The 24,700-nt window shown below is 30.6% G+C and overlaps 3 protein-coding genes across 3 annotated transcripts; all 3 read left to right on the plus strand.

The window, feature by feature from the left end:
- Nucleotides 1–467: 467 nt before the first annotated feature.
- Nucleotides 468–10,905, plus strand: LOC120076220 (exopolygalacturonase-like). The gene is made up of 4 exons (XM_090312716.1): nt 468–671; nt 2,186–2,503; nt 2,754–3,043; nt 10,725–10,905. Exons 1-4 carry the CDS (start codon nt 468–470, stop codon nt 10,903–10,905), a joined length of 993 nt encoding a protein of 330 aa, XP_090168842.1.
- Nucleotides 10,679–13,514, plus strand: LOC120088121 (Tetratricopeptide repeat (TPR)-like superfamily protein). Its single transcript, XM_039045199.2, has 2 exons — nt 10,679–12,374; nt 13,082–13,514. The coding sequence occupies exons 1-2, from the start codon at nt 10,983–10,985 to the stop codon at nt 13,253–13,255; spliced, it is 1,566 nt and encodes a 521-aa protein (XP_038901127.1). The 5' UTR covers nt 10,679–10,982; the 3' UTR covers nt 13,256–13,514.
- Nucleotides 13,515–20,895: 7,381 nt separating this feature from the next.
- LOC120092581 (ethylene-responsive transcription factor RAP2-3) lies at nt 20,896–22,738 on the plus strand. Its single transcript, XM_039050710.2, has 2 exons — nt 20,896–21,194; nt 21,915–22,738. The coding sequence occupies exons 1-2, from the start codon at nt 21,008–21,010 to the stop codon at nt 22,379–22,381; spliced, it is 654 nt and encodes a 217-aa protein (XP_038906638.1). The 5' UTR covers nt 20,896–21,007; the 3' UTR covers nt 22,382–22,738.
- The last annotated feature ends 1,962 nt before the right edge of the window (nt 22,739–24,700 follow it).

Raw genomic sequence — 24,700 nt, forward strand, 5'->3', positions numbered from 1 at the left:
TGAAGAATAGAAATTATACATTTACAAAAGTTTAGAGTTTTAATTAATATAATTATGAAAGTTTACTAATATAATGTGATAGTTTTCCTATGCTGTTTCCAATTTAGATGTAAGTTCCTAAAATATGGGATATAAAAATTAACGTAGGTAGTTAAAAATTAAAGTTAAATATCTGGTCTTCTTCACCAAAGAAAACGGCTCAAAACTCAATTAAGAGATGGCAAACAGAAAATTAAATTAAATACGACCAGAAACGATTTTTTTTTAAAAAAAAATTAATTTTGAGTTCAGAAACGAACTAGTTATAACATTGTGGAAGAAACTCCAGATATAAAAATACCTAACTCTAATTAATTAATCATAATTACTTCAGTTAAAAGATTTTTAAAAACTCCAAAATTCATCAAATTATAAATTGTCAATCCAAATCATTTTAATGCATCAGAGAATTTCAAAAAAAGTAAACCATGAAGCTTTCACTACTTGTATTCTCTTTTCTTCTTGCCCTTTCTCTATCTGCCCGCAATTTCTCTGCCGCCGGTAGTTTTGATTTTCTTCTTCCGCCGTCGTACTCGGCGGAGTCCCCCGCCGGAGATCCTTGGATGGGACTACGTGTTTTTGATGTAAATGATTATGGGGCAATTGCTGATGGGAAGACAGAGAACAGCTTGGTAAATCGATTTTAATTTTCTCTGTTTTGGTGATTTATTTATATCAATCTTTATCTTTTATTTCTGTTTACTTTTAGAAAATACTATTGGAATTCAAAAAATATAATTATTTTAACTCCCATAAAGAGTGAACTTTCAACTTGCAGTCTTAAGTTAATTGAACGCTACTCACTCTAAATTTGTTAATAAATTTGACTTTAGAACTAACTTAGTAATTAATTGTGGATTAACGAATAAATTATACCAAACTAATTAATTCATAAGTCAAAATTAACCCTACAAAATTTAAAATCTAGCCTCAAAATCAAACAAGATAAAAGAAAAACTTTTCGCCCATTAATAAATTGGTCAAACCTAGTTAATACGTATCCGGGATGACTAGAAAATTCATTACTTTAAGAAATTTAGATTTTTTTTCCCTTTTAAAATAGATTTTTATGTATGATTATTATTATTATAGCAATTAATAAAAATTAATGTATATTAGTTTCATAAAAGAATTGTTTCTTTTAATTCAAATATTTATACATAAAAATAGATATATATATAAAAAAAAACTATTTTATACTGAATTTAAACAAAAGTAAGAACTCCAATACATATTCAAACGACTATATTAACATACTTACTTGAAGCTGAAGTTATCTTTTTAATATTTTTTTTTGTAAGAAAGTTAGAAATTCACATTAAATTATGTGTTTGATTAGATTGGACCTCAACCTAGTGAAATGTTGTAACTTCTATACATTTATTCAATTTTCACTAGTAGTTTACCCACTAATATAATTCTTTTTTTAAAAAAAAAATGTATTTTTTCTTTTTTTAACTCATTAATTTTAGTAACATCAACAATCTACACAAATTCAAATTTAATTGATGCACGAACTATACCGGGAATAACTTAACCAAAAATAAAAAATTTTAACAAACAATTAGCTCTCATTTTTTTTCTAAAAAAAAAAACCTTTCTAATCAAATTTATACCATACACATGTTTAATTCATTGAAATCATATGAATTTTAAACGAAATTGGGTGGAGTAAAATTTTGATTTTTTTGGGGTTTGTTATGTGATAGGAATGGGTTGAATAAAGACAAATGCAATTTCGGATGTACATAAATATTAATTTTTCTTTTAAAAAAAACACTAATAGATACTAAGTATTTTTCTAATTTAATAAAAAGAAAAAAAAAAAACCAGTTCAATCCATACTTCCAAACTTTATTTAATTTTTTTTCAATTCACCCCATGAAATATAAATTTGAACTTCATATTTTTTTTTTGTCGCAAATATTAATCTAAATTAGTTAAATTATATTTACATTGGAAATTTCATTTCATTAAATTTAAAATTACTATTAAAATTAAAATTGCAACATTTCTCTATTTAGAGTGCAGTTTAATGAAATTGAAACACTTGTCAAATTTAGGTGTAATTATATATATATATATATATATATAAAAGAATTAGAAGTAAAAAGAAAAAGAAAAGCTGAGAATTATGTTGATATAGGCATTCATGTCGGCATGGGAAGACGCATGTGGTTACAACGGAAGCTCCATGGTGTTAATACCAGAGGGCAATTTCTTCGTGGACCAAGTTACATTTTCAGGCCCATGTTTCAATGACATCTCTCCCAAAGTCCTCATTTTAGGCACTTTGATTGCTCCCACCAGCCTCGCCGACGACTTTTGGATCCGCTTCCAGTCCCTCCGCCGCTTCATCCTCACCGGCGGCGAAAGTTCCGCCATTCTCGACGGCCAGGGTGCCCCAACCTGGTCGTCCGGTTCCGCTTGCCGTCATCGCATGACTTGCGATGCGTTCGCCACGGTATGCATGTACATGTTAAATTACAATTTTAATTTAGTCTCTTTTTAATTTTGTATCTAAACTTTAAAAAATGTCTAATAAATACTTACAAAATTAAATTATTTTCTTAAACTTTTTTATTTTTAAACTTCAAAGTACATATATATGGTACAAAATTATATGTTTAAATATCTATTATGTTGTTTTTAAAGTTGAAATTAGATAAGAATAGATTTATAATTTAACTGAAATACTTTATTTTATGGTGCAGTCTTTGAAGCTAAGCAATATATCGAATGGGATAGTGAACAACATAAGACTTGTAGATAGCAAAGGCTTTCATGTTTCTATTTACGGGTGTGACAATATTCATCTTTCTGGATTCAATATTACAGCTCCTTGGGATAGTCAGAACACTGATGGAATCCATATAAGTCAATCCACCAATATCAGCATCACTATCTCCGACATCGGCGTCGGCGACGATTGTGTTTCCCTTGGACCTGGCTGCGTCAACGTGTCGATTTCAGATATTAGATGTGGTCCAGGACATGGAATCAGGTATTGTATATTACGAATGCTTTTATAGTTTTCTTGAGAATTGATACTTACATAATTTTGAAGAAAAAAAATACTTTGTAATTGAAGTGTGGGGAGCTTAGGAAAGTACAAGAATGAGAATGATGTGATGGGAATAAGGGTGGAGAATTGCACCATAAATGGCACCCAAAATGGAGTGAGGGTAAAGACATGGCCAGGAGATCTTGTAAGCAATGCTACCAATTTGACATTTCAAAACATTGTGATGATCAATGTCTCAAACCCCATCATCATAGATCAACATTATTGTCCTAACCATTCTTGTGACCCACAAGAGGTAAATAGTTCTTTATTTGTATCTTCTTTCCATTCTAAACTTACTTCTTATTATATATATTTATTTACCTCCTTTCACGCTTAAATCATAAGTTTAGTTTATTAAATAAATTTAGGTTCTACTTCATAATCCTTTCATAATCTTTTAAATTTAAACTTATAAATACTACTTTCATTTATAAACTTTTTTTGTTATTAATTTTTTATTGATATTTTTAAAAATCATGTCAAAATTTGAAAACTAAAAAAAATAATTTTTAAAATTTTATTTCTTTTTTTATCCAAATAAGAATTCAAATATTTTTTAGAATACGTAAAAACTATAATAAGAAAATTGGGGATATAAAATAAAGTGCAAAAACTGAAAACTAAAAATGAAAATATATATTATCACAGTGGAGTTTAGTGTTTTAAATTTTAAAACATTTCAATAAAATTTTCTAAATGGACATAATGACTCTCTTACGTTGGTATTCCAATAATGTTTTTTATGATTGGGATTAACACTACGTATAGGAAAAGAAACATGACCAAAATTATATTATGCTCCAAATTATCATATATTTTTAGTAATTTCAAAGAAAAAAATATATATTTTTTGATAAAAGTCAAGAGCACCTTCATCTCAAAAGGAAAAAAAAGTGGAAAAAAAACACTTTGAAAAGTTTTTCGAGATTACTAGATTAAGAAAGCTTAGAACACTATCAAGTGTATATTGATATACTACGATGTTCAAAAAATCCAATGACTCGAAAAATTGGATCAATCCAATCTAATCCATACGATTGAGGTTGAGTTATTAATTCATTTGGATTGGTTTAGATTTAAATAAATGAAAACTTTATGGGTTAGATTGGTTCATAAATTCACAAAAAATAACTCGAACCAACTCGAACTCATTATTAACAATAAAAAGTATGTTTTCTTTTACTTTTAATATATATATATATATAATTTTACTTAGTTTCATGATTTTTTTAGATTATTTATTATTCATCAATAATTTAAATAGCCTTTTAACACTATAGCAATAAAAAAATTTCATAATATAATTAAAATTAATTTTCTAATCTTATTTTAATATGGGAAGATAATTAACCAATTTTTTTTACATTTTAACACGTTGTTTATTTTCAAAATAAAATTTTAAATAATAACTCGAGTAGCTCGAACCAAATCAACCCAAAATTTTCAGAGTTGGGCTGAATTTGGTTCATTATTTAAGAAGGGTTTGGGTTGCAGAAAAATTTACAATCCAAACAATTAGATTGAGTCTAAAAAGTATTTCGGTTAAACATTAGATGTTAAGAATTTAAAAAGTTTATGAAGTAAATTTACTTTTGGCGTAACGTGTGTTGTTTTGATTGATCAGTCATCAAGTGTGAAGCTGAGTGATATCAACATAAGAAACATAAGTGGAACTTACAACACTGAGTTTGCAGTTAACATACAATGCAGCACAACCAAGCCTTGTGAAAACTTTCAACTTTCTTACATCAATCTCACTGCCATTCAGCCACCACAAACTCATAAAATTGGCCATTTCAACTGCAAGGGTGCTCTCAATTCTTTCACCATTTTTAACTCAACATTTTAGCTTCATCAGCATTATTTTACAGACCCTCCTAGAGTTGAGTTAATTGTCCACAATTATGGCTCTATTTGTATCATATGATACGTATTATGCCGAGAAATTGAAATGAAAATTTTGTAGCCTGAATCAATATTTTAATGCATCATAGTCACATATATGATACGTATATGTGAAATTATTTTGTTATGTTTTAATTGTGAGCATATCTTTTGTTGTTTATTGTTTCACTTGGTCTTACTCAAATATCTAGAAATCTAAGTTCAATCCCTAAGTTAAAGGGATCGAACTTCAAGATTTGGAAAGAAAACCTAGAGATACTTCTTGGGTGTATGGAATTGGACCATGCACCGATAAACCTACTTCTACTGAGGAATAGCCAAATACGACTAATATAGAGAAGTGGAAACGATCAAATCGCATGTGTCTGATGATCATTAGGCACTCCATTCCGAAGTCTTTTCGAGGCTCTATCACGAAAAGTGAAAATGCCAATAAGTTCTTTGCTCAAATTGAGAAATATTTTGCTAAAAATGAGAAAGGAGAAGCAAGTAGTCTTTTGACTTCTTTAACTTTTATGAGGTATAAGGGCAATGGAAACATAAGGGAGTACATTATGGAAATGTCCAATCTCGCAGGTAAATTAAAGGCACTTGATATCGAGATAAATGAAAATTTACTCGTGCATCTGGTACTTATCTCTCTTCTTGCACAATTCACTCAGTTTAAGATAAGCTATAATACTCAGAAGGATAAATGGAGTATTAATGAGCTTATCTCACAATGTGTGCAAAAAGAAGATAGGATTAAGAGAGAAATGACAGAAAGTGCTCATTTGGCAATAGGCTCTCGTGATAAGAAGAAAAAGAGAATTGTGGATGTTGCAGAAGGGACATCTCAGCAGAATAAAAACAAGAAACAAGCTACTGAAAATCCTTGTTTTTTTTGCAAAAAAAAAAGGTCACTTCAAGAAAGATTGTCCCAAGTAGGCCTAATGAAAGAAAATTGGACTCAAGAACTATTAGCTGTTATTTTATTGGGTATTCTAGCACTCTTGAGGCTTCAATTTTTATGATCCCACTTCTAGATCATTGTTTGAGACAGGAAATGCTAAATTCCTTGAGGATGTTGAGTTTGGGGGGAAGATAACATAAGGAAAGTTGTCTTTGAAGAGGAATTGGTTTCTTTTCCTCATGTAATTATAAATGATGTTCAGGCTCCAATTCCTGACTTCATTATTGAACCAATTATAGAACAAGACAATATTGAAGTCCCCGTTGTTGAATCTGAAGTTCAAACTCAACAACCTCAAGAAGTGTCACTAAGAGATCTACTAGAGAGAGAAGAAGTGCAATTCCAGATGATTATATTGTGTTTCTTCAAGAACATCCAGATGATGTGGGCGTAATGGAGGATGATCCAATCAACTTCCAACAAGCTTTACAAAGTTCTAACTCTTAAAAGTGGATAAGTGCTATGGAAGAGGAAATAAAATACATGAAAGACAATGACATTTGGGAACTTTTTGAACTATCATCAGGAGTGAAACCCATAGGTTGTAAATGGATATTTAAAACCAAAAGGAATTCACATGGCAATATCGAAAGATATAAGGCTCGTCTTGTTGCAAAGGATTTTACTCAAAAGGAAGGCATTGATTACAAATAGACTTTCTCTCCCGTTTCATCGAAAGACTTTTTTAGGGTAATCATGGCACTGGTAGCTCACTTTGATTTAGAGCTACACCAGATGGATGTAAAAATTGTGTTTCTCAATGGGAACATTGATGAGACGATTTATATGGTGCAACCAAAAAACTGTGTCTGATAATTCAAAGTCTATGGTGTGCAAATTAAAGAAATTCATCTACGGTCTCAAGCAAGCCTATCGCCAATGGTATCACAAATTCCATGATGTGATAACCTCATTTGGTTTTGAGGTGAACATTGTGGAAGATTGTGTATATCATAAGTTCAATGGGAGTAAATCAATCTTTCTGGTATTATATGTTGATGACATACTCATAGCTAGTAATGATGTAGGTTTATTGCATGACACTAAGAGATTTCTCAAAAGAAATTTTGAGATGAAGGATCTTGGTGATGCTTCTTTTGTATTAGGAATTGAAATACTGCAAGATTGTTCTCAAGGTATTTTGAGATTGTCACAAAAGAACTATATTGAAAAGATCTTGAGTAGATTTGGCATGAAAGCTTGTATGCTGGGAGATACCCCGATTGCTAAAGGTGATAAATTTCATTTAGGTCAATGCCCCAAGACCACACTCGAGACTAAGGAGATGTAGAAGGTTCCCTATGCATCGGCCATTGGAAGTCTAATGTATGCTCAAGTATGTACGAGTCCAGATATTGCGTTCATAGTTGAAGTGTTAGGCAGATATTTGAGTAACCCAAGGATGAATCATTGGAAAGCAGCCAAACGGGTTATGAGGTATTTACAGAGAACAAAAGATTATATGTTCACTTATCGGAGATCAGAAGTTTTGGAGATCATTGGGCATTCTGATTCTGATTATGCTGGATGTCAAGACACTTTGCGATCCACTCCAGGCTATATCTTCATGTTGGATGGAGGAGCTGTATCCTGGAAAAGTGTTAAACAAACACTTATGGCTTCTTCTACCATGGCTGCGGAGTTTATAGCATATTATGAGGCATCCAATCATGGAATATGGTTGCGAAATTTTGTCACTGGGCTGCAGATAGTGGTTGGCATAGAAAGACCACTAAAATTATTTTGTGACAATAAGTCGGTTGTGATGTATTCCAACAACAACAGAAGTAATACGAAATCAAAACATGTTGACATGAAGTTTCTGGTTGTTAAAGAAAGAGTTCAGAATGGTCAAATTTCGATAAAACACATAGGAACAAACTCTATGGTGGCAGATCCATTGACTAAAGGTTTACCACCTAAAGTTTTTCATGAGCATGTTGTTCACATGGGTGTTAGTCACTTTTTTGATTCCATGGTTTAGTGAGAGTTTGTTATTGAGGATGTTCTTTGACTTTATTTTGTTTATTTTTTATATAGAATAAAGTTGATGGTTTATGTTTTATTATTTGAACTTGTTTATCATGCATGTAGTTTAGCATAAAGTTGTTTTAGAATGATCTCATTAAGAAATTTGGACCAGTTGGAAACAGGCATGATCTAGATCACTTTGCATGTAGTTTCCATGCTATCCATCCATACTTGATCTATGTCATTGAATGTATTAGAATTGGTGATCAAGAAAGGTTTAGTTACAAGGGTAGTGACGAAAGCCGCCTTGATTCCGTGCTAATACAGGAGATGGACCAGATTGAACTAAAGGGAAATTCTATTATTGAAATAACCTGTTTATGCACGCTTAAGGTCTATGTGATTTAATTATATTAGGTACATAGACATAGTCCAAGTGTGAGATTGTTAGACATATTTAAATAATAATATATTTAATTAAAGTATGAGCAATGTATGTGGATTAATAATTTACTACATTGAGTTATTTTATTAGATTGGGCTGATCTAATTAATTAAGGCCCTAGATTCCTAATTGAGTATGGACTTAATGGGTAGAAGCTCATTCCTAGTTAATTAGGGTTTAGTGGGAACCCTAATGGAACTAGTATATAAAGAGACCTTAGGCTATGGTCCCCGATATACCAAAACAATAAGCACTCAGTCTTTCTTGAATCTCATCTAGAGAGAGATCCCAATAAAGTTTTGGTTGAGGAAGACCATAGTCATCCATCATCATCTTGAAGCTATCATCAATTTTGCAATGGAATCCGATATGTTATTCTTGACAATTTGACATGAATAATCCTAAGGTTTATCTATTTAATATAGATATAAAGAATTTATGTTAACAAGTAGCCAATATATTGAGGAAACTATTAATAAAGCGCATACTAAATACTTCAAGACAGCCACTATGACAAAGACAAGTGATATATATGGATGCAACCACTAGCTATTTTAAGAACCCCTTAATGCTAGTATGTATATTATATCTAAGATCCTTGTGATAAATTTGACAACAATAATAAACCATTGTTTTGAGGTTGAGATGACCACCACTATACCAAATCTCAATTTATTATATTTTGAAGCATATCTATTATATGTAATGTCAAAGCAACTATGAATTGTGTCCTAATTGTCTGATATATCAAGAAAACCATCTATTAACAGAACTAATATTATTCAGATAACTATTATATCAAAACTCTTACTTTGAAGATTACAAACAAACCACCAAAACAAGAACATAAATAATTAAATCATAGTATGTATTTCATGCTGACGGTCATAATTATTTTTAATTAAGTCTATAAAATATAAATATTCATTCCACCTCTAAATCTTACTTTGTTATCCATTATTACAAATATTTTTAATAATCAAGTCAAATTTTGAAAACAAGAAATATTAAATTCTAAAAACTTGTTTTTGTTTTTGAAATTTGACTAAAAATTTAACTCTTGTACATAATAAAGATGCAAATTGTATAAGAGTTGAAGGGAAATATGCTTAATTTTCAAAAATGGAAAACAAAAAATGAAGGTCCCGTTTGTTAACCATTTTGTTTTTGAAAATTAAACATATTTCATCCATATATCTTACAATAATTTGCATCTTTTTTAAGTACAATTGTTGAATTCTTAGCCAAGTTCCAAAAATAAAAATAAATTTTTTGAATGCTATTTTTTTTAGTTATAAAAAATTGGCTTTGTTTTTTAAACTATTCGTGAAAAGTAGATAACAAATGAAGAAATTTGGAAATGGAAGTAGTGTCTATTAAACTTAATTTTTTTAAAAAATAAAAAAACTAAATAATTATGAAATGAGACTGAAATAATTATCGAATGAAGCCTAAAGCATTTAGAAACAACACACTGGAAGAATTGATCTATTCCAACCAAGTTCCCAAAATAAGAGCTTTGGTGGAATTGATGCTCAATCAATTTGGTTTCTTTTTCAGCTACTTCAGTTCTCCCATGTATGCTTATTGTTCCACAATCAAGCAGCTCATTTGAATAACTTCATCCATTTGAAGTGGCCTTAGAAATAAAGTTTTTCCTTGGTTGAGCTTTAAACATTTATAACTTGATTATAAATGGTTTTCTTTCTAAATTCATATTTTTTTTCTCATTTAGTCCATTTTTACTAGCAAGCATTTCTAATTTAGTCCATTAATTACAATTTATAAATATTATTATTATTTCTGTCGTTTTGAAAAACATAGAAGTAATATTTCATACCAATTGATTGATTAAAGTTAGAAAAAATATCAATTTATAATCATAAATTTTAGGGATTGTATCAATTTAAACTCTGAATTTTTTTAATTATATCAATTGTCACTTTCCATATGTTTCGTTTCGAAAAAGACTTATATGAAATTTATATATTGTATCAATTAAACCTTCAAATTTTAAAGAATGAATCAATTTAGACTCTTAAACAAAAATTTCTTTAAATACGTCCATGCATTTACTCTAATCATCTATTTTGTAAACCGGAATTTGAAGAAATATAAATATATTTCAGAATTAATAAATAAATAATTTTTAGAGGTAATCAAGAATTTAAATGGATTGGTTTATGAAAATTTAAGAGTTTAATTAACTTTTATTATAAATTTCACACTATATTTGTAGAATAACATTTAAAAGTAGGTATAAATTGAAAGTTACCCAAAAAATTAAAATCTTAGAATTAATAAATAAATAAATAAAAACTGATAAACTAAATATTGACCGGCAGGGAGTCACGGTCGGTGAAACTTGAAAGCACCAGAGAGCTCAGATTCAGGAGAGACTCTTTGGAACCCTGCCGTCCCACTCATTTCCGCCGGACCTTCCGCTGCCGCCGTCTCCTTCCACCGTCGTCGGATCTAGAATCTGCTTTCCATTCGATTCCTGATCCCTTGATCTCTTCCGCTTAGGTACGCTTCTGAAAAGGGTAGATCCATTTTGAATTCCTATTTTGATTTCTTATCTGGGGATTTGAATTCAACAAGCCATGAATTCTAATTTTGGGAAGAATTTCGAGTTTGATTTGGGACTCGGATCCTCTCGCTCCAAATCACTCAATGATCAGAAAAACAAAACCCCATCATCATATTCTTCCTACGCTTCCTCTGGTTCGTCGTATTCTTCGACACAGACGAGGCCGGCCTGGCAGCCTAACAAGCCCTCATGGACGCATCAGCCGGCGCCGAATCAGGCGGCGTGCCCTAACTTGTCCAATTCCCCGGCTTCCATGGTTGGTGATATATTTGGGAAGACCTGGGGTTCCACAGCGACTTCCGGTTCCACTGCTGGTATTGGAATTGTTGAAAAGAATCCGAATCTGTTCGGCGATTTGGTAGGTTCTGCCTTGGGATCGAGTAAGAGCAATTCGAATGTTCCATTGAAGAATGCGGCTCCGGCTTCGGTGTCATCTACTGCCGCATTGAATAAAAATTCGTTTTCGATGGGAAATATGAACGATTCGTTGCCTAAATCCAGTAGTAATCCGGGTAAAAATAGTGGAAATTGGAGTTTTGAGAATCTTAGCAGTTATAACAGTTTGAATAGTAATCAGAGTAATACCACCAATATCAAGACTCCCAATCTGGGAGGTCCAAGCATGAGTTCAACCATCGGCAGTGGTAAGACGAGCTCTAGCAAGGATCCCTTTGGTTCTTTAGTTGACTTTGGATCTAAATCATCTGGGAAGCTGAATTCAAAAAGTAAGAGTCAAAATATCAATTCAAGCGAGGACTCATTTGGGGATTTCCAGAATGCTTCAAATCCAAGCAAGAGTCAAAATATCAATTCAAGCGAGGACTCATTTGGGGATTTCGAAAATGCTTCAAATCCAAGCACTACCGCATTTCCTTCAAGCAGATCGAGTGGGAATGGTGGTGATTTCAAGGGATCAAGTTTTAATTCTGGCATAAACATGGGTGATTTTGGAATGCCCTCAATGGATTTTGGTTCCAAGGTTCAAGATACTGTTCAAACCACTGCCAGTGATCCACTTGATATGTTGTTTAGCTCATCCAAAGCCCCAACTGGAGGTGCTCCGTTGGCATCTGACACAGCTGGAGCTTCGCAATCCTTGGATGCCGATGATTGGGGATTGGATTTGGAGTTTGGGGGAGGTGGTCATGATGTGGGTGGTTCAACAACTGAGATTGAAGGACTTCCACCTCCTCCAGCAGGGGTGACAGCTTCTTTGGCAAAGAACAAGGGAGTCGATGTCTACAAGCAGGGACAATACGCCGATGCTATTAAGTGGCTTTCTTGGGCTGTGATTCTTTTTGAGAAAGCTGGTAACAATGCTGCCATGGTTGAAGTTTTGTCAACAAGAGCTTCATGCTACAAAGAAGTTGGGGAATATAAGAAAGCTGTGGTTGATTGTACAAAGGTAAAGAATCCAAATTCTCGTATAATGAAATATTTGCTAATGCACCCCTTTCACCCACTCCCCTAAGCTGCAGGTACCATATTAGTCTTATGAACACATTAACTTGGAAACTATGTTTGTATCAACTAGGCACCCTGAATTCTTGGTCTAAGTAATAGTGACATTAGTTGGAGGAAGTTTGGACTGGTTCTCGTATAATTAAATATTTGCTAATGCACCCCTTTCACCCACTCCCCTCAGCTGCAGGTACCATATTAGTCTTATGAACCTATTAACTTGGAAACTATGTTTGTATCAACTAGGCACTCTGAATTCTTGGTCTAAGTAATAGTGACATTAGTTGGAGGAAGTTTGGACTGGTTCTTTTTTTGCAGCAATCATAACTTGGTCTTGTAAAGGGGGGAAACAACTAACAACTTTATCTGTTGTGGGTCTCGGTATTAGTTGGAGTTAGCACCATATTGTGAGTCAAGTTTTCACTTTTGTAGACATTGTTTGATGGAGGGGGGAAAACTGAGTGATATAACATGGTTAGCTGACTGGAGGAGTTAGAGTTAGCAGACAAATCTTAGATTATTGGTGTCCATTGTTTAGTTTTTGCTTTAGATAAAATTACTTTACAAAATCTCATGTCTTCTGCCAATCCACCCACAATTTTTGTAACTGTAGAGCACTTATAAAAAGCCATATCCTGCTGTGCTGTGCAGGTATTGGATCAGGATGTCGCAAATGTGACTGTTCTCGTTCAACGAGCACTTTTATATGAAAGTATGGAGAAGTACAGACTTGGAGCCGAAGACCTGAGGGCTGTCCTGAAAATCGATCCGGGTAACAGAGTTGCAAGAAGCACAATTCACCGGTTGACTAAGCTGGCAGACTAAAGGTTCTTATCACAATTTTGGCTGATGTAGTTTCTTGAATATAGGATTACACTGGTTCCCCTCATGCTATCTAAATTTGGTGGTGGAATGACTCCATATTTCGATTACATGGTTTGGTTTTGTATGCGTGCCCCTTATGATCTTTCAAAATGTATTACGTACTTGTATTGTTTATGACAAAATAGAAAAAGACTGTCCTAATCGATTGTTCTTGTACGATGGCCATGAAAATTCAATATATTCAATTGCCTTACATATCCTTTTTGCTGTTGTCTTGAATTGGGCCACTTAGATGGCTGTTAACATCAGCCAAAAAGTGAGTTATGTTAGTAATGAAAACATGTTTAGATTTTTTCACAAAATGTTGGGATGCTTTGGCTGACTGAACTTTAGCAGGAGTTGGCTGCTATTTGGTTAAAACATTTTATGAAGTTATTTGGGAGATTTGATCTTGGTAGTTGGTAGCTTTGTCATTGGAGGTCTTCAATCAACAGTAACTCTTGAGGAACATCTATCCAATGCTTATACACTTTGACTAGATCTAAAATCTGAAACAAAGGCTTCTACCAACTGTAAGATCAAATGTCCCTAACAACTTTGTAAAGTACATTCACCTATCAATATTGAGCTCTTGCAGATTAAACAGTCGAGTTTTCTTTTCTGTATTGGGGATACATAAGATATGGAAAAAGAAGATTCTCCTTTGATGGATTGCTCAATTGAAGGATATTTCACTTGAACTTATACACCAAATTGGAAAAGTTGAAAAAATAAGAGCCATTCTTTGAGATAGAGGTAGAAACTAAGGACTTGGTAGGATTGTAACATCAAATTTTGTTTCATATTTCTTTTATGTCGAAAAAATTGAGAGGCATTTTTTCTCCAATCTTTTGAAATAGGAATTTTTTTCGTCAGCTCCATTTGAAATAGAAATTTTTCTGTCATTTTCTAGAGTGTAAGGACTAAAATGATATTGTTCATTGTCTTAAAGAGTGTAAGAACCAAAATGATATTTTAACTTTATTTTATTATTTTAGGGGTTTTCAGTTTGTAATATTGTTGAGGACTAGCATTATTATATAATGGTTTAAATAGGTCTAAAATTTAAAACAAGTTCTTCAACAACTATAAGAACAAATATCTAAACACTTGAAATTTCAAATTTTCTTTGTCAAATAGATCTTTAACTTATTTTACGTTTTTTAAAGTCCACAGATTTACTGGACATTGAATTGAAAGTTTAAAATTTCAATCAAATATAAAATTTAATTTTGTATTGAATATATAAGTTAGCTTTTTAAATATTTGACTATATTAGGGACCTATTAAATACAAAATCAAAAGTTTAAGAATAATTTTAGGTCCTTTTTACTAATATATCATTTTAATTATAATTTGTTAATTGAAAAATAAAATATGACAATATTAAATAAGTAATTATCTTAAAATCTTATGACATCCTTGCAATATCCAACTATTTAAGTCATATTTTTTTTAAAAAAATTTACGTAAAAGTAGGATTTGAAATCACACTCTTTTATGTGGTAACAAACAACAAATCCTTTATGAAATCACGAGGTTTCAAAGAGGACATTAGTTTGGAAGTAAAAACACCTTAGTTATATTTTAAATTTCTTTTATCAATTTTTTTATCCACGAAAATGTTCATTGATATAAATATATCTCAATTAGTATGTCCATAAATTGCCAAAGTGAGTATAGCTCAATCGACATTAGTATGTATTAATGATTAACAAGTTTGTGGTTCCAATGTCCTCATCCCCTATTGTACTAAAAAGGTATATTCATATAATTAAAAACTTTCAATATTAATATCGACATCAATATTTTAGTCTTATTTGCAGGATGGAACTTTTCTGTTGGCCTAACTTTCAAGTGAGCGAACCTACTCGAAGGAAGGAAATGATGGAATTTTTGCTCGCACTATATCATTAGGTCTACAAATTGAAACGTATAACATTTGAGATAATGCAGGATTAAACACAAAAGATCCTTTTTTAGTTCTCTCTTTAGCCCTATGTCTCTTATCCTTAGGAGGTATTCCTTCACTAGCAGGTTTTTTTGGAAACCAGCATTTATTCTGGTGTAGATGGCATGCATATATTTCTTGGTTTAAATAGGACTCCTTACTCGTGTTGTTTCAAGATACTATTAGATAAAAATAATCAAGTTATTAATGACTGGACAAAACCAAGATTTAATTTTTTCAAGATGACCAACAAGAGCATAGCTCAACTGACATAGTGCTCGTACTAGAGACCTTAAGGTTTGAGGTTCAATTCTCTCACCCCACACTTTAATTACAATACATTTGCACAAAAAAAAAAAAAAAAAAAAATCCAAGATGAAAAATAGAGTAAATGAGATACTATTCAAGCAAAAGATTAATTCCTTTCGTGGAAGACATATATATCTCCTGTCAAACCCCCGTCCAAATTACCTCTTTAACCTAGAAGGTGATGTGAAGTCTGTAATACTTACTATCCACCTTAACTTGTTTCACCCAATAACTTCTATAACCATTTAAACAACATAGTTTAAATCATCATTTACTCACAACCAAATTTAATATTCATTAAAATTACTTTACATGTCCCAAAACCCACTAGATACAAACAGAATCCTAAGATACTGAAACCAAGCAAGAAGACCAATCCTAATCCGAAGGAAAATGAATTAGTCCTAGTGTGTACACCTGCCCAAATATGAAAACTAATATGAACCCTATAACTTAGCATGCATTAGTTTCCATATAACTCATGTGTTATATTTTGCAGTCATTCATATTAAGGGTAAAATTTTATTTCTACACTCAGTCAACGGTACAATCATCACAGACAAAAATAGTCTAATCCATTCAGTCAATGCCATTAAGTCATGTAGTTCAGTCAGTCATAAATTATCAGTCCCAACAATCTAGAATAATCATTCAAATCCGTTGCTCAAGAAATAAGTCCATGTAATCTCAAGTAACCAATCCATGTATTATTAAGTAAATAGTTAAGTAATCTTAAATAAGCAGTCCAAGAGGTAAGGACGACTAGTTTGAAGGGGAACTAGTAGAAGGACACTTATCTCAAAGTTTTAGTCAATACAAGCTCAAACAACCTTAACTTTTATTTGCCCAAAATGTCACAAACCAAGTCTTAAGTGATAAACCAAAAATTAAGATTTCCAAAATAAGGCCAAAATTCCCAAACACCCAAATTACATCATCCTGCCAAATATTTATAGTTCAATGTCCAATTACTTACCCAAATTGTCTCAAAATTGATCTCAAATTTGGTGAACAATACTTCAAAATCCTTCAATTCTTGAATCAAATCCTATACCAAAAATTAAAAGTAATTCCATCATTTAGGACTTAATTCCAATCACAATTTAACCCAAATGTCTCCAAACAACTTACCCAACACATGGTTTGATCCCAAAACCACTTCGAAGCTTCAAAATCAACAAAATCCAACAACTATATCACCAAAATCAACCTTTAACTTTAATGGACAGCAGCTTTAGACCTTTTAATCCAACCTCCAAAAATCACAATTAAAACAAAAGTTAAGTCGACACTTAGGGTATAAAAAAAATTCTCAATAAAGACCCCAAACCTTACCAAAAAAAGGACGCCTAACAATTTTAATCTTATCGAAAAGCACCTTAAGTGTCTGTAAAATCCAAATTCAACATCAAAACAATATGGGTGAGCCAAAACTTAAACCAAAATTTGATGGGTATTCAAGATCTTCCAAGAAAACACATAAAATACTAAATAACTTACCCAAGATATCAATTCCAGTGATAATGGCACCAGTGGCGGTGGCAACCACAGACAGGCGGCGGGTGTTGCATTCGGACGACACAAATAGTTTAGGCTAGCATCTGGTAGTGAGGGTCTTGCATGAGGAGGGTTTGCGAGAGTGAGAGAGAAGTGGAATTTCCAGTTTTACAAATTATATTCAGCAGCGATTACGTATAAACCAGAGCTTCAAACAACGATCTAACCATTCAAAATGAAACTCTATATGTCCCAAACAGACTGATCAAATTTCAGCACGATCCAACGGTTTAAACACTGAAAATCAACAATTTTGTGGAAGCTATCGCTGAAAAACCGAATTACTTTCTCTCCGATTACCTGCTTTTTTTCACTCTCCTTAAATTTCAAAAAATCCCAATTCTTTCTTCTTTTTTTTTTTTTTTTCAAATTTTAAAAATATAAATAAATATTTTATCACAATATCTCCAAAATTTTCAAATATTGTATTACATTAATAAATCAATTTACTTCTCAATAATTAGTTTGAATATCTAATCAATTAAATTCAATTTAATTAATAAATATTTTTCGATTATTTCAATTTAATCTTAAATTTTCAAAAATGAAAGGAAAATTAAAACTCAATAATTTTAGATAACTTTAACTTTGAATTTTTTTGAAATTCGAATGTTATATCAACTATTAAGAAAATCAACCTCGAAATGAAAGAGTTTGTGATAAAGTTGTCATTACGGCCCAAAATTGGGGATATTTGGCGGTTCTCCTTGCATCACAGCATTTAAATTTACGTTACAAACTAATAGTATATATAAATAATTATTCAAGATCAATTAAAGCATTACCCTTCTTCAAAATAAATTAATTAATTTAAATTTTCCTCAAATTAATTCAATAAAGCGTTACCCTTATTACGGGGTAAAACAGTTAACAGTACAATTATTCGGCCCATGGGCTCCGGCCCAATACATTCCAATGAAGGGAAAGAAAACCGGTTTTAAATTGTTTCGCCAATATTTCATTTGTTGAAAAGTTGTATCAATTTAGGCTTTAAATTTTTAATTTTATCAAATTCGACATTAAATTTATATAAAAGTATTATAGTTTTAATCTTAAACAAGTTTAAATTTTTAAATTTTTAATTTTGGTTCTAATTTATATACGTGTCGCAAGTTTAACTTTAAACTTTATAAAATGTTGTAATTTTAATACACTAGTAGGTTTTTTTCCATGTTGTTAAAAAAGGTTTGTTGTTCGATGAATTATAAAACATGTGAGAATGATGTATTGATGATTTTTTTAAATAGAAAAACAATGTTACAACTATTTTTGTAATTTATGGATTTTGTAAAGTTATCGCATGGTTAATTTGTGCAATCGTCAAACTAAAAAGTTTATTAAATAAAGTTAATGAGTTTATGAAGGTTTTTGCATTGTATGTTTGTTTTTTTTTTCTAAAAAAAAAAATTAGTACATGAATTAATAAAAATTGAGCTTAAAGGTTAAAATTGCAAAATTCATATGAGCTTACGGTCAAAATTGAAGGAATTGAAAATTTAGGGTTCAAATTGATACAACCGAACAAGTTCAAAATCAAATTTGATCTTTTCCCTTATATTAATCTCTAAATTTTGAAATATTTCGTTTAAATTACTCAATTTTTTATTAAAAAAATTGAAAAGTCATTTTTAGTTTGTATCGAGAATTTCGTTACAAATTGGATAATATTTAGGTGTAGGTCAGTTGCATCAATCTTCATGCACCCTATTTGATCACAAAAGGATTTTTTTTTTAAAAAAAGATTAAACTATTTTGCAAAAAAAAAAAAAAAGAAAAAAAAAAGAAAAATTCTTCGGGTGGCAATTTATGATTCGGCACTTTGATGGACCACACAAAGATAGATATAGCCTAGATGCATCAAAGTTATTTTCTTACCATTTTCTTTAACAAATATTTAGATAAAAAATATGAAAACTATGAATAAGAAATTATATATAAAAAAAACAAATATAATTTTCTAAAAAAAAAAACTAAATAATTACCCAGACCATAACCATGAGTGTTTGTTTCTTTATATTAAAAGAAGTAGTATATGGACAAGGATTCGAAACTTCATAGAGCAAATCAGGTATTAAATTTCAAATTAGATTCTAATATTAAATGCTTAATGAAAATAAATCAACCCTAAGGATTAAAACGACTTGTTACGGAAAGTAGAAGATAAAAAATAACACTTGAAGTTGATTGACTAATAAATAAATTTTACAAACTCATATTATTGAATGGTAAAGTTTTATGAGCTTTTTAGTTCAAATATGTAAGATGAAGGATCCAAATATTAGTCTCTTGGTAGAGACTTGAGAGTACATCTTGGAGTCATGCTCATGTTCGCATAAATTTAGAGTGTTTGAGGCATTAAGTCGCATTATGAAGTTCGAAGTTAATATTATTGGAGATAGAAAGTCTGTGTGTGGAGTGTAAAATTAATATATTGGAGTTAGAAAGTCTGTATATGGAATGTAGAGTTAATATGTTGAAGTTAGAAAGACTATGTGTGGAGTGTAGAGTTATAAGATGGAGTTCATCGAAAAATATGCAAACTTCAATAGATGACTTTATTGATACCAATTTATGAAGTTGGTGTTTCAAACACCCATTATAAATTGTCTGTTGAAGAGATGACTTCATTAAAAATGTTACGAAGAGAAAGAATGAGATGAAGAGGAAAGTTAGGCAGGAATTACGGAAAAAGAATGATGGAGAGGGAGGGCGGATGGTTATTAGGGAAAGGAATGATGGTCATGAATAAAGGATTAATTGAAACGGCAATTACAGAGAGTAATTAAGGAGATAAAGGTAGGGAGTATATCGAGACATGAGAAGCATATGAGAGAGAACAGAAATTACGGAGAAAATGAAAAAGGTGATAATTTCCATGTAGAGAGAAGATTTTGATGACATTACCAATTTAAATATATGTATGTGATTAATAGATTAGATATTCAAATCCCCACCTTTATATCAACTATCAAATAATATTTAAAATCTTAGCCAACACGAAATGAAGAAGGAAAATATTGAATTTCTTAAAACTATAACATTCATATACTCTTAAAACTCAATCAATTTTGCTTTCTTGAAAGAAGGTTATATCATGAATATTTTTGAATTCGTAAAGATGTCTTAATTGCTAAATTATATATGCTCAAGCTATTAAAAAAAAATTCTAATTAATTATTTATTTAATTTTTCTATTTTGATTGGATTGGGTTTGGTTATGGGTTGACTAATAAAAATTTGGGTTGACCCAGAATTTTATATATATAAATAAAATATACTATATATATTTCTCTTTATTTAAAATTTGATTAATTTGTGAATTTTAAATATTTTTATTTTAAAATTGTTATAATATTTGTTTTGAAGTTTGCAATAAATATCTTAGATATAATTGGTATTTAGCATTTGAATTTTATGAGATTTTAGTTATTAATTATGTGTTATATATAAATTTACATATTTTTAGTTAAAAAGAAAAAAAAAAACAAATTATAACCCAACAACCCAATCCAACCCGAATTTGAAGGGTTGAGTTGGGGACTTTATTTGGGTTATTTGGTTGCTAATCCAACCAACTAGAATTTTTGGGTTGGTCCAAAAAAATCCAATACAACTCAACCCATGTAGATCCTTTAAAAAACGGAGAAGAGTAATAAATAAATAATATATATATATATATATATATATATATATTTTAAAAGAGTAGATTAGAATATATGGTAAAAAAATATGATGCTGATTTGTCAGATCCTTGGTAACTTCCTTTTACGTTATAACCGTCGCCATCTCCTTCTTCCATTATAAATATCCCTTTCATTTCATTTTCATTCTCCACTTCTCATACTCTTCTCGCCACACGCCCCCTTTCTCAAATTCTCTCCCTCACTTCAACCACCATGTGTGGCGGCGCTATCATCTCCGATTACGTCGAGCCAAATCCCGTCGTTGTCGACAACCTCCTCTGGCCTAACCTCGACACCACCTTCTCCGACCTCCTCGGTCTCGACCTCTCCGGCCAAAACTACCCCTTCAACAACACTCCCTCCAATGTCGTTGCAGAGACCCCCAAACAACTCTCTCAAGGTATACTACTCCCTCTCTATACTTTCTAAAATTTATATGTTCCTTTATATTTCAACTTCTTATCTGAAGGGATAGCTTATTTTGACGTGTTTCTTCACTTTAAACTATTATAGATAACTCAAAAGCTTAAACAAATTTTAGTTTTATTAACGCATCCTGAGATTATAGAAATTTTAAACTTAAAAAAAGAAAAAAAAATTCTCTTATTTGTTGAGATATGTTATGTTACTGTTTTGTACTTATGAGCTTAGAAGATCTAACATGTTAAATCAACGAAGAATCTAAAACTAAAAGCAAATGAATAACAATAAAGTTAATTATATTAATACTTTATTACAATAAAAAGTGATTCTTCTTATTAATTGAGGGGGAAAAGTGGTAGATAAAAATTAAAGTTATAACAATTTTGTTTTGGGTTTTTTATTTTTTAAAATTAAGTTTATTTTATCTCAATTTTTTACAATAATTTGTATTTTAAGTACAATAGTTGAAAATCCTAGCCAAATTCTGAAAATAAAAACAAGTTTTCAAAAATTATTTATTTTTGTTTTCAAATTTTGGCTTGGTCGTCTTTTGAAAACAATAGTAAAAGATAAGAAATTTAGAAGTAGAAATAATATTTAGTGGCTTAATTTTTAAATATTAAAAATAAAAAAAATCAAATAGTTACAAAACAAGACCGATAACTACAAAATTGGTATTATTATTGTTAATGTTTAGTGAAAAGTGAGAAAGTAGAAGGGAACGAAGCAGTAGGTGGAAAGAAGAAGCCTCAAAAGATTCGGAAAAGCAAATACAGAGGGATCAGGCAGCGACCATGGGGAAAATGGGCCGCCGAGATTCGAGACCCACAAAAGGGCCTACGTGTTTGGCTCGGCACCTTCAACACTGCTGAAGAAGCAGCCAGAGCCTATGACCAAGCCGCCATAAGAATCAGAGGCAAAAAGGCCAAAACCAACTTCACTCACCCCCCGTCGCCAACCTCGCTACCATTGCTACCACCATCACTGCCACAACAACAACTCCCAACCACTTCCAGCCCTAGCTTCGACATCGAACTCAAAGACCAAATCTCGACCTTGGAATCATTCCTCGGCCTCGACCCTTCGCCACTGGTGGAACCGATGGCGGACCTCTGGTGGGTCGATGACCTTTTCACATATCAACAACAAAACTTCCCATTCTAATCTCAAACCTAAAATAAAATAGTAATACTTACTGCGCTTTACTAGTAAGAGTCTTCTACTCACCATCGTTAAAAATTTGACCGTAAAAAAAAAAAAAGAGTAAACCGACGTCAAATTTTTTATGGATGCGATTATTACGAAGATTTTTACTCACAAATCAATAGGTAAGTATTATTTATTAAAAAAAAAAGAACCCAACTTTTGTTAATATAAGAAAGGGGTTTATGTCGTTCCCTTTAGTTGGGTTTTGTTCTACACATTTTAGTTATAATATGGTGTGTGTTTATGAGCTTTGTGTTGTGGATGATCAGACAAAAGTTTATAAATGTTAAGGTATTTTGGGTGTGTTTTTGTGAAGTTTAAAGTTGTGTTGTCGTTATTAGCGTTAGATTTTGAAAAGGATTTGATAATCGATAATGGTCCAAAAGGAAAAAAATATATATATATCCTAATTAAGTTTATAAAATAAGCCAACAATGATTGGGATTTTTATATATATTTATAATAATGATTAATGTTAATGCAAATGGGGGATCGATTATATTTGGTTCATGAACCTGAACAACAAAACATCACACCAGCTCCATGCGGATTAATTAATTAACCTAATTAATCTTTTGTCTGCCTTAAACAGGAGATGGCAATTAGAAAATTCATGAAAAGGACAAATTCTCTTAGCTGTATTCCTTATTAATGTCAAACTATAAATAGTGATTTATTGAAATTTTTAGAATATTTTCAAGTTAGGTTTATTTTCATTCAATATCATAGGACAATATTTTGGAGCTAGAAAATTAGATGCTTTGATGATTTTAGGGATCGAAAAAATATTTTTCTTGATTCAATTTTATTATTGAATTCAACCTTATATCAATTCAATACATTACGACATAATATATTTTACGCTTGATTTATGGGTTTGGTTATTGCAGTTTCTTTTTTAAAAAAATTATGGTGCTTTAATAGTTGTTTATTAAGATTTTATAAATCGTTGAACCAAAATCTAGTTTGATAAAATTTATTGTTTTTTATATAAAAAAATTAAATATTCTGAAGAAATATTTGAAGTTAAGTATGGTATTAAATTTTTGCGAATATATCAATATTTTCACATTTTAATGAAATATAAATACTAACATTTAAATTTGTTTAAAAAATTTAAAATATTATCAAAATAAGTATAATTCAATAATATATTGTTTGTGGTTGAAATGATTTTGTACTTTTTGTTTTTATAATTTTTTCAAATGTATCAATCACATCAATATTTTGATTGAGGGTAGGTAAAACAAATATTGTAAGGGTCCAAAAATTTAGAGCTAAAGTATAATAAATGTTCTTTTTAAAAAATATAATAAATATATACGAACATTTCAAAACTAAAATAACAAACTTTGATTTGGTATTTTTCAGTTTCAGAAAGAAATGATAGATTTGATATCTAAATTTTTTAAAATCAATAAAAAAAAAAATTGTTATTTAAAGGGTTTGTTTTTCAAATATATATATATATATATATACATTTAATTGGAAATTGTAGTCCAATATGTAAATGGTAATTTGCTTGATTTCAACAAATACAAATACTTTGAACTATAGGAAGAATTTTAGAAAATAAGGTTCTAGAAATTGTTGGAGAGTGAAAAGAATTTTAGTAAAGGTTTGTCAAGTGAATCGAACTATAAAAAAGATATATTCCTCAAAAAAAAAAAAAAAAAAAAAATCTTAATAAAAATAGATTTTCTTAACGAATAAATTCGAATTGATTTTTTTGGAATAAAATTTGCAAATCTAATTAACATTAAAAATGCGAAATATTTTTTTAAGTGAAAATAAATAAACTTGAAATATCAATATTTACTTTGCATTTTTTAGCATGGAATAGAGAATTGAATTTTCAATCTCGATGAAGTACATGTCAATTATTGCTATTTACGTAAAAAATTCTAAACTTGGTGAAAAACCACAATCCTTTAAAAAGAAATTCAATATATGAAAATTGTTATATTTACTCAAATTTTTTATTATTTTTTTCTTACTCTCAAACTAGATAATACAAAACAAAATTTAGCTAGAATTTAGCACACAAAGGTCTTAAAGTATTTCTGATTAATTTGAAATCAAAGACATATTCTTCTTATAATATTTGGAGTCTATCATTTTTTGAATTCTTATGATGTGTGAGACTACCAATCTTCTAATATTTTACTAAAATTCAATCCAAGTTCACTTTAGGGATATCGTAGAATTGATCCTTCATTAAAATAAAAATACACTTGAAATAAATTATTAAAACAATATCAATCATTAAAGTTATAA

This window comes from Benincasa hispida, chromosome 1 (genome assembly GCF_027475165.1).
Source record: "Benincasa hispida cultivar pf3 chromosome 1, pf3_genome.v1.1, whole genome shotgun sequence".
In the NCBI taxonomy this organism is placed as follows: domain Eukaryota; kingdom Viridiplantae; phylum Streptophyta; class Magnoliopsida; order Cucurbitales; family Cucurbitaceae; genus Benincasa; species Benincasa hispida.

Bases quoted from the DNA above. Each gene is read 5' to 3' on its own strand.
- LOC120076220 (XM_090312716.1), top strand. From the start codon at position 468: ATGAAGCTTTCACTACTTGTATTCTCTTTTCTTCTTGCCCTTTCTCTA. The intron at 672-2,185 runs GTAAATCGATTT...ATGTTGATATAG, and splicing joins GGAAGACAGAGAACAGCTTG to GCATTCATGTCGGCATGGGA. The intron at 3,044-10,724 runs GTATTGTATATT...ATTGACCGGCAG, and splicing joins GGTCCAGGACATGGAATCAG to GGAGTCACGGTCGGTGAAAC.
- LOC120088121 (XM_039045199.2), top strand. From the start codon at position 10,983: ATGAATTCTAATTTTGGGAAGAATTTCGAGTTTGATTTGGGACTCGGA. The intron at 12,375-13,081 runs GTAAAGAATCCA...TGTGCTGTGCAG, and splicing joins CTGTGGTTGATTGTACAAAG to GTATTGGATCAGGATGTCGC.
- LOC120092581 (XM_039050710.2), top strand. From the start codon at position 21,008: ATGTGTGGCGGCGCTATCATCTCCGATTACGTCGAGCCAAATCCCGTC. The intron at 21,195-21,914 runs GTATACTACTCC...GTTAATGTTTAG, and splicing joins CCCCAAACAACTCTCTCAAG to TGAAAAGTGAGAAAGTAGAA.